This window comes from Mus caroli, chromosome 17 (genome assembly GCF_900094665.2).
Source record: "Mus caroli chromosome 17, CAROLI_EIJ_v1.1, whole genome shotgun sequence".
NCBI lineage: Eukaryota > Metazoa > Chordata > Mammalia > Rodentia > Muridae > Mus > Mus caroli.
In genome coordinates this window covers 33,959,419-33,969,635 of record NC_034586.1, presented here as the reverse complement: position 1 = coordinate 33,969,635, position 10,217 = coordinate 33,959,419, and the positions used below count along the sequence as shown (strand labels likewise).

General features: G+C 46.3%; 1 protein-coding gene and 1 pseudogene across 3 annotated transcripts in view; one reads left to right on the top strand and one right to left on the bottom strand.

The window, feature by feature from the left end:
* Positions 1-3,318: 3,318 nt before the first annotated feature.
* On the top strand, positions 3,319-6,210 carry LOC110312228 (annotated as a pseudogene).
* A 2,627-nt stretch (positions 6,211-8,837) lies between these two features.
* Positions 8,838-10,217, bottom strand: part of LOC110283732 (putative uncharacterized protein ZNRD1-AS1) — a 7,365-nt gene continuing 5,985 nt past the window's right edge. For 2 of the 3 annotated variants that reach the window (XM_029471227.1, XM_029471226.1), the window contains exon 3: positions 8,838-9,826. In XM_029471227.1, coding sequence (XP_029327087.1) covers positions 9,053-9,685 — 633 coding nt within the window. In that variant the 5' untranslated portion in view covers positions 9,686-9,826 and the 3' untranslated portion in view covers positions 8,838-9,052. The remainder of the gene's footprint in view (positions 9,827-10,217) is intronic. The other variant, XM_021149186.2, reaches the window with a different exon arrangement.

The window sequence follows — 10,217 nt, the reverse complement described above, 5'->3', positions numbered from 1 at the left end:
CCCCGAGTGTTAAGGAAATCATGCTTAGAAAAGAGACAGAAGAAAAGGGAAAGGACTAACAGGAAAGTGGGCAGATTTATAGACCTCCCTGACTGTGGCCAGCAGCTACTGCACTGGGGCCAGGAATTCTGGGAGAACAACGATGGTATCTCATTAGAGCACTAATTATTCTGCCTCTTTCTTTTGTGTGGATTAAGGTGAGCATGCCTTCCTAGGTGTGTCCCTAGGTCAAGTAAATAAATGATCCTGCCCTACTGGAACTGGAGGTCTCTATCCAGCCCAGAGATTCTGTTCTCTTGCCAGTTTTTCCGGCCCTAATACTTAGTCATATCATCCTTGTATAAAGATGGATTGAAGGAGAACTTTTGATAAAGGACAAAGACATGCCATTTCCAGCTCCTGTGAGGGTAGAGCTGCAAACCTGCCAACCACTTTGATAAGAAAAAGACCTTCTGGGAGAGCTGCTTTCTCTAGAGACTGTAGAAGTATATAAAGTCTAAAATATAAAGTAGAATAATAGTCCCTTTGTAGGGACGGCTTGGAACTCACAGAGATCAGCCTGCCTCTGCCTCTACCTCCCTTAACTTACATTTAAATATTTTTATGTGTATGTGTGCACGCACACACATGCCAAGGCATGAGTGTGGAGGTCAGAAGACAACTTTCCGGAGTCAGTTTTTTCCTTCCATCGTGTGGGTCTGAGGGGAATCTAACTCAGTTTGTCAGATTTAGCAGCAAGCACCTTTACCTTCTGAGCCATCTCACTGACCCCTAAACTGAATTATTTTGATAGAGAGTACATGGCTTGAGGAAGTTAAAAGTGAGATGCCTATGGTAAGACCACCCCTGTATCCATCAGGCCCTCATCACGCCCTTTCAGTTTCTGGATTCTCATCAGCAAGTCTTAGAGAAATTTCTAATTTTTGTTTTGGAAGTCGATGTCATTATTGTAATAGCATAAGGGTGTAAGAAAGCAGTGTCAGGGCATGGCAGCATGTGCCTTAGATATCCCATTGAAAGGGAAATTTTCTGTGTCTGGTGAGGGGCGGTATTGGGTTCTGAAGAGAAAGCCTCATTCCTTTCCTAGACAGCACCCATGGGTTAAGTAACCCTAGCCCTAGGGAAGCAGAAGCAGGTTGATCTTTGCTTGACCAGATGGATCAAGGTCAGCCTGGTCTCCGGGTCGACCACCACTACATAGTGAAACCCTGTTTCAAAAAAAAAAAAAATGCTACTGAAAAGGTCAGCTCAGGAACTTTGGAAGGTCATGGAACACTTGCTCCTCAGGAAGGGAGAGGCACAGTCAGGAACCAACCTTTGGGTGGGGACACATACCCCCCATCCCTCCCAGGACCATTGCTCACCTTCAGACAAGGGAAGTCCTTGTCACCTCATTCCCTAAAGTCCAATCAGTTTAAAGGGTGCACTGTTCCACCAATCATATTGTGCTTAGTTGCTGATGCTCCATGCTGCCCCTGGAAACTGTATAAAAACTCACCAAACGGGTGCTGGGGGTCGCCATCTCTCCTTTGGGTCTAGGATGACCCCAGTGCACTGGAACAATAAATTCCTCTTGCTTTTTGCATCGATCCTGGCTCAGGGGGTTCCCAGTAAGCTTAGGCTCCCCAGAGCCTTACACTACAATCTGACTGTTGTTCAGGCTTTGATAGCTGCAGCCTCCCTCCTACTCTCATACATAACACAGAGACACTGTTTATAAATGCCTGGCCAATAGACTTTTAGGTACCAGGATTTCTCATGTGAGGAAGTGAGTTTCTATCAAAGTGGGTATTGGCAACCACACATCCTGCTCTACCCCATGCCCTTTCCTGCCTTTTGCCTGGGATTCAGAGCCTGGCTGCTGACTTGTGCTGTGTAGCCATCTCAGTTCTCAGCTATAAAATGGGACCTGTGCTTCTGTGCCAGGGACCAGTGCCACACTCTGGTTCTCTCTCCAGAGGCCCCAGCCAGGCTGGCTGTCTCTGGTGCTGGGGCCTGAACTCCTCTCAGAAGCCCACCATGTTAACGTCTTACTATTCTCTGTCTGTCTATGGCATTAGTAACTCTTCTAATAAACTCCTTAACCCCAGCAATCTCCATCCATCTCGAATCCATGTCCTGGGTGTTTCAGAGAAAGTATTTCATTTCCATACCCTCAGACCAACCTCAAGCTTCCTACTTTTTTTTTTTTTTTGAGACAGGGTTTCTCTGTGTAGCCCTGGCTGCCCTGGAACTCACTCTGTAGACCAGGCTGGCCTAGAACTCAGAAATCTGCCTGCCCCTGCCTCCCAAGTGCTGGGATTAAGGGCGTGCGCCACCACCGCCCCATTTTTTTCTTCATAGAAACCTGACTGGATTAAAAACCCTCTGGAGAGAATGATGTCTTACAGGAAGTATAATCCAGTGTGGGATTCACACATGAGGTGTGCTTGTCACTGACCATGGACGCATGGATGCTGCCTAGAAAAGGAACGATGCTTTCTCTTCAGAACCGAACACTGCCTCTCACCAGACACAGAAAATTCCCCTTTCAATGGGATGTCTAATTGCATTTCACCACCTCTCACCCAAATCTTTTAAATTAGGGAAGATGAAAAGTGGACCCACACATCAAATCCACTAATTAGATACATAGTGAAGTGCCACGATTCTTTTTTTTTTTTTTTTTGTAAGACTTATTTATTTTATGTATATGAGTACACCATTGCTCTCTTCAAACACACCAGAAGGGGGCATCAGATCTCAGTACAGATTGTTGTGGGCCATCATGTTGTTGCTGAGATTTGAACTCAGGACCTCTGGAAGAGCAGTCAGTGCTCTTAACCACTGAGCCATCTCTCCAACCCTGTCAGTTTTTAACACAGTAAATGTCATTAGATATAACCTACATAAAAAAAAAAAAAGAGGTCCTTGTTGTGTAAACACAAACAAGAGATCCTGGATTCCAACACTGAGAATCTCATAGGACAAAGGTCCTTAACAGGACTCAGAGAGAGCGGATGTGTCAAAGAGCACCAAGTACAGGAGGAAGTGGGTTTTCATAAGTCCCCAGTCTGAGGTTTTTGTCTTCAAGGTGACTGTGGTGGGGAAGCCATAGGTTGGGAAGTCCCTTGTCCCTTCTGAATTCTCTCTGGGTAGCTTACAAACTGTGTCAGTTGTGCTGTCCTTCCATCTGGACCCGTGTGCTCACTCCCAGTGCGTGTAGGAATTTTGGAGAACTACTCACAGCCACAGTGTTTCTTCCCACAACCCACAGTGGTAGAAACTCCACAGAGAGGAACAAAGTCTCAGTCCCCCCAGATTTTCCACACATCAAGGATGGGGCCTACAGTGCCCTGTGCCACCCTCCTGCTGCTCTCAGCATTCCTGGCTCCGATCCAGACCAAGAGCCAGGGCTTTGCTGGTTAGTGTGGGTCTGGAGGGAAACAGCTCCGGACAGCACTCAGGAAGCTGCTCCTTCTCATCGCCCAGCAATACTCTCCAGTTCCCTTCTCCATCCTATGTTCGGAGTCCGGTGCCCTGAACCCCTTTTGACCCAAGGACCCACCAGAGATTCCCAGGATGAGGTCGGGGTCTCACCGCGCTCTGTCTGCAGGTTCACATTCCTTGCGGTATTTGGTAACCACGACCGTGTTTCGACCCGGTCTTCGAGATTCCCTTGTCTTCATTGTTGGCTACGTGAACTACATGCAGTTTATGCGCTTTGACAGTGATGGAGCTACTCAGAGGATCCAGGCGCTAGGGCCCTGGGTGAAGCAGATGGGGCCTGCGTATTTGGAGATGGAAAGAAGGAAAGTGGAGAGCTATTCACACAGGGCCCGAGAAAACCTGCGATTCGCAGTTCAGGTCTACAACCAGAGCGATAACTGTGAGTGACCCCTTCACATCTCCACGGAGCAATCCAAGTCGCCCAGGGTTCCAGACCCTAGGTTTGGCCAGGGGGTGGGGAGTTTGCAGAGACCGGGAACCCAAGAGAATAGTGGAGCGAGGGCTGGTTTCCAGTGTAGGTGAAAATTCCATGGGTGGGCGGGGCTGACTTTGCGGGACTGCCTGAGCCTCTCACCCTGAGATGAGGGTAAGGAGAAGTTTGAGCACAGAACCTTTGCAGCAGTTTCTCACACCTTCCAGTGTTTAATCGGTTGCGACATGGGGCCAGACCGACGCCTCCTCCGTGGGCACCATAGACATGCTTTTGATGGCCCCTATTATATCAGCCTGAACTCGGACCAGAAAACATGGACTGTGGCACACAGTACGGCTCAGATCACCCAGCGACAGTGGGAGGCAGAAGGTTGTAGCAGAGGCCTTCAGCCACTTCTTGAAAGTCTCTTGTGTTTAGTGGCTACTGGGGCACTTGGAGATAGGGAAGGGGACTGTACAGCGCTCAGGTATCAGGGCCTGAAAGTAACTCCTTTATCTGCACTGAGGAGGGAGCATACTTCCACGGGGCAAGGAAAATGGGACAGCTGAAATACTACCACTCTCTTGCTTCCAGAGTTGGAAGAGAACTCCTGGTTTTCCTGACCCAGCACCAGAGAGTGACTGTCCTGGGGCTCACCCTTCTTTCAGGACAGTTCAGAGTCTCTCAAGAGAATAAGATAGAAGATTCCTGAAATAACCAATAGCCACTTCCTTCAACCTGCAGCCCGTTGTGAACTATGGCCTCCCATAAGCTAGGTTCTCTGCTCACACCCAATATTTTTGGAGGTCTGACTTAAGTGGTGCTGAGTCTCTATGCCCTCCACCCAGACACCCTCTTTTCATGGTTGAAAACTTGGGAGTTTTCTTCTTCGAATTGCCTTACTATAAAATTAGACTTTTCCAAGGAACGGAGTATACTGATGCCTGGTGTAGACTACTTGTTTGGGGTTTGCATCCCTTCTCATCTTGATTCTCCTGTTCATTGCCAGGACAGGGGCACAAATACTGCTTAAATCCCCAAAACAATGCACAATGCTTAAATTTACCAAACTTTTTTTTTCAGACCCCCACCCCCAAAGGTACTTGTGACCCATCACCCCAGACATGAAGGTGAAGTCACTCTGAGGTGCTGGGCCCTGGACTTCTACCCTGCTGACATCATGCTGACCTGGCAGAGGGATGAGGAGGACCTGACCCAGGACATGGACCTTGTGGAGACCAGGCCTGCAGGGGATAGAAACTTCCAGAAGTGGGCAGCTCTGGTGGTACCTTCTGGGAGGAGCAGAAATAAATATACATGCTGTGTGGAGCTTGAGGGACTGCCTGAGCCTCTCACCCTGAGATGGGGTAAGGAGAAGTTTGAGCACAGAGCCTGTTATTAAGGAGAGACTCCTGAGTAAAGTCTGTGCTAGGAGCTGGGGATTAGATCCCTTGAACTCTTCCCTCTCTTTCCCTTTCTTTCTTCCTAGAACCACCACCTCCTTGGCCTGTGGTTGGAATAACTGTTGGTGTAGTTCTCCTTGGGGTTATCATCATTGGAGCACTGATTGCCATTGTGATGACGAGGAAGAAGAGAGCAGGTAGGGAAGGGATTGTGTCTGAGGGTTTACATAGATTTGAAGCCCTACATGGAAATGTGTTCATTGCTCATTTTATTACATTGAGACTCATCTATATATAAGTGCTTACCCAACCCAGGACTCTGTATAGCACCTTTTGTTGTTGTTGTTGCTGTTGTTATTTTTGAGACAGAATCTCTATAACCCTTGGCTGTCCTGGAGCTGACTATGTAGACTAGGCTGCTTTCAAACTCTGAGATCCACCTGCCTTTGCCTCCTGAATACTGGGATTAAAGGTGTGTCCCACCATGACTGGCTGCACTAGCCCTCTTGTACAGTCCAGGGACCTGGGGAGGGGTGTTCCTCAAGGACATCACCATCCTGCATCCTTACCAGTCATTCTCTTGCCCTATGTGGCAAGATAACTTTCCCAGGAATCTGCTTTCATCTTGTATTTCTACCTTGTACCATTCTGTCCCAGCTCTTGAGTCTCTTTACACACTAGGAAATCACCTAGAGTATAGAAAGGAACCAGAGAGCTTTGTCACTTTCCCAAACATTTCTACAGCTGGATACCACATGAGTTCTCAGCTCCACCAGCTGAATGACCACATGCCGGACCTTGACCCAGCTGGAACTTGACCCAGCTCATAGTGATAAGAAAAAGCTGGAGCTGCAGAGAATGGATTTGGGAAGGGTGACATTGACACAGATTCCATGGAAGACGTCCCAGCCATAAAGGTCAGTGCCAGGGTGTCAGTAAGGTGATCCCTGTGTCCCATGGATCCTGTGTGAGCTTGTCAGTTCTGTTCGGGCTTTCTCCTGTTCTCCCTTAGATACCAGCACTCCAATATCATATATTGAATTCCTTTATTTTTTAAATGATAAGAATTTGGATTCTTGGGGGCTGGAGAGAGATGGCTCAGTGGTTAAGAGCATTGACTATTCTTCTGAAGGTCCTAAGTTCATATCCCGGTGGCTCACAACCATCCATAACATCCATAACAAGATCTGACGTCCTTTTCTGGAGTGTCTGAAGACAACTACAGTGTACTTACATATAATAAACAAATAAATCTTTATAAAAAAAAAGAATTTGGATTCTATTATTTGTACCTCAAGGTAAGAAATCAGCTTGGGGACCTTTCAGATAGCAGCCAGTTAGAGACGCTCTTTACGTAATTGCTACCCCTCATGGGAGAGAAGATGGTGTATCTGTCAACATGGCAACTCCCTCCCTTTTCATTTACAGCTATCCTCCCACCTCTACCCCCAAATCCCACTGCTGCTGCCAAAATGTAATGCCCATATAAAACCCATTTCTATCACACACTGTTCTCACCACTAACATCAATGGTCTCAAATCTTGTCCCAAAATACCAAAGACTCTTTCCAGATCTCCCATTTAAACTATTTGGGATGTAGCCCAGGACTCATTCTGCCTTTTTCTGTTTGTTTGTTTGTTTGTTAAGAGCATCCCAGGCTGGCTTGGAACTCACTATGTAGCTGAAATGATGAACCTTCATCAACTTGACTGGATTTAGAATCTCCTGGGAGATGCAATTCTGGTCACATCCGTAAGAGTGTTTCCAGAGATTAATTGAGGATGGAAGGCCCACCCCAAATGTGTGTGACATCGTCCCTTCCATTGGGGCCCAAGGATAAAAGAACAAGAGAAAGCCAGATAAGATGATCTCTACTCTCTGCCTCCTGATCTACTGAAGTCTGAAGGATCCCAGGCACGGGTTCCTGCTGCCATGTGCTCCAGCATGCCTTGTGCTGAGATGGACTGTACCCTCTTAAATCACAACCTGTAATAAACTTCTTCCTTTAAGTTGCTCATGTTGGGTATTGTGTCACAACAACGAAAGTAGACACACAAATCTATATGGGCCTTGGAGTCTCTGCAGCCCCTCTTTCCCTGTTCTGGAGCCCTAGGAAGACATATATGAGCCTCCATACCTGGCAACCAGAATCACTTATATAACATGCCATAAGTGAAGCTGATGCATAGCCTGGGACATCTTTGTCTACATCCTTGCAGTTCTCTGATCTGAACACTAGCAGCTTCTGCACCCACTTGGTTATACAGAGAATATTGACTCTTCACCAGACTTCCTTAACCTTTGGTTTTGTTTGTGGTTTTTGGTTTTTTGTTTAAGACAGAGTCTCACTATACCATCTTGACATCTTGGAACTGGAAGTACTGGGTGTCTTAGCCAGGGTTTCTATTCCTGCACAAAACATCATGACCAAGAATCAAGTTGAGGTTTATTCAGCTTACACTTCCACATTGCTGTTCATCACTAAGGGAATTTAGGACTGGAACTCAAGCAGATCAGGAAGCAGGAGCTGATGTAGAGGCCATGGAGGGATGTTACTTACTGGCTTGCTTCCCCTGGCTTGCTCAGTTTGCTTTCTTATAGAACCCAAGACTACCTGCCCAGAGATGGTACCACCCACAAGGGGCCCTCCCACCTTGATCACTGAGAAAAAAATGCCTTACAGCTGGTTCTAATGGAGGCATGTCCTCAAGGGAGGCTCCTTTCTCTGGGATAACTCCAGCCTGTGTCAAGTTGACACACAAAACCAGCCAGTACACCTGGGCAAATGAGAAAAATCCCTCCTTCACCATTATTGAACTAGGTCTTCTCAGCTGGGAGAGCTAACATCTATGAAACAACAGTAATAATGTCCTACAATGTTCTTCATTTTCCATAAATCCCTTAAAGCTGTTCTCACTTTATAAATAAATAAGAAAGCAATGTTTAACAGGATAAACAGGGCTGGCAATGATTCAGTACATAAAGGCTCTTGTTGCCAAGCCTGATGACCTAAGTTGAATCTTCAGACGTAAAAGACAGGAGAGGACCACCTCTAACCTCCACATTGACTAGACACACACACACACACACACACACACACACACAGATGCACACTCACATGCATGCACATGCACACATGGACGCATGCACATATGCATGCAGTGCACGTATACACACACTACTCACAACAAATAACTATGATCTAAACACTCTTGAAAGGATAATTTGAACAAATATAAATTAGAAAATAGCTAGGCAAACTTTCAGGTCTAGACTATCTGCTAACTATGTATGTGTGTAATAGAAATCATACCACTCAGGGCTGGAGGGATGGCTCAGCGAGTAAGAGCACTGGCTGCTCTTCCAGAGGTCCTGAGTTCAATTCCCAGCAACCACATGGTGGCTTGCACCCATCTCTAATGTGATCTGATGCCCTCTTCTGGTGTGCCAGTGTACTTGCAGATAGACTACTCATTAAATAAACCTTTAAAACAAGCAAACAAACCCAGACAACCAGAACACAAAAGATAGATTCATATAAGAAACATGTTTACATGTTTTCAGACAGGTGGTAGGTATGTACACCTTTAATCCCAGGCTTTGGGAGATAAAGGCAGGCAAAACTCTGAGTTTGAGGCCAGAGTTTTCCAGGACAGCCAACCCTTCTCCACAACCCCTCTCCACACCCCTCTCCCCCAAACACACATCGCAGAAGAAACATGGTTCCATTAGCAAAGCTCTAAAACTTTACAGATCTTTTATTTTTCCTATTTGAGTTCTCAAAAAGGGTGGTACAGCTAAGAATCTCCTTCCAAAAGGTTTTATAATTGTGCTCAAGTCCTCTTCATCCTGAGATTTTTCCATAAGAACATCTACTTTAATCCGACTGGTACAGGATGGCTGGAATAGTGGGTATGCAACTACCCTCTCAAACTCTTTTTTCTGTTTCTTCACTTGATCACGCTTCTCAGGAAGTGGGATCTGGCTCAGGCTTTTTCTCAAGATTCTATCTTTGAGCCTCTGCTGTAGAAGTTCCCTCCCTCGAATCATGCGCTCCCGATGATCTTTAATTTGGAGCAGTTCTCTCTCGTGTGCCTGCCTTCTTTTCTGTGTTTGCGGCGGGATGCTTTTCCCCTCTAGCACAATTTTGGGTAGTGTTGTTTCACTGAAGAGTCGTGGCTGTCTCCAGGGTTTGTCTGTAAATTCTCTGGCATGGCCTGTTCTATGAATGTGCCTTTCTATTTGCTTCTTCTCTCTCTCAGGCACCCAATAATGCTGTTTCTGTCTCTCTGTGTGTCGTGGCGGTGGTGGTGGTGGTGGTTCCTCTTGCACTTTTGTCTTTGTTTCACCACCTGTGTCTTTTTTCATTCTCTCCATCATTCTTTTATTATAATACGACTCTGCTTTTGCAAGCCAGTAGTCCAGAGAATGAGCTTGCTCCTTGCAGAGTGCTTTGCTCTCCTCAAGGCATTTCTGAATTACTAAGTGTCTTGCTGCTGTTGTATGCACACCACCAAAACTCTGTCAAAGTGAGTTTTAGAATTTTGTAATTTTTCCTTTAAACATATGTAAAAGAAGTTTGCCTTCCCCAGTACTAGTATAAGGAGGGAGTCTTGGGCCAGGAGTGGTAGCATGAATCTTAACCTCAGAATTCTTAAGTCAAAAGCAGGTGAACACACATCCACCACCCCTTTTACTTAGAGTAACAGTTTACATTTTACACTCCATGCTCCCAGGCAAGCCTGGGTGTTCTCAAAGTAGATAGTGCCCATCACCAATAAATGACCAGTTTTTAAAGGGTATGCATCTGGAATACTTTACAAGAGTGGAAACAGAGCCGGGCGTGGTGGCGCACACCTTTAATCCCAGCACTCGGGAGGCAGAGGCAGGCGGATTTCTGAGTTCGAGGCCA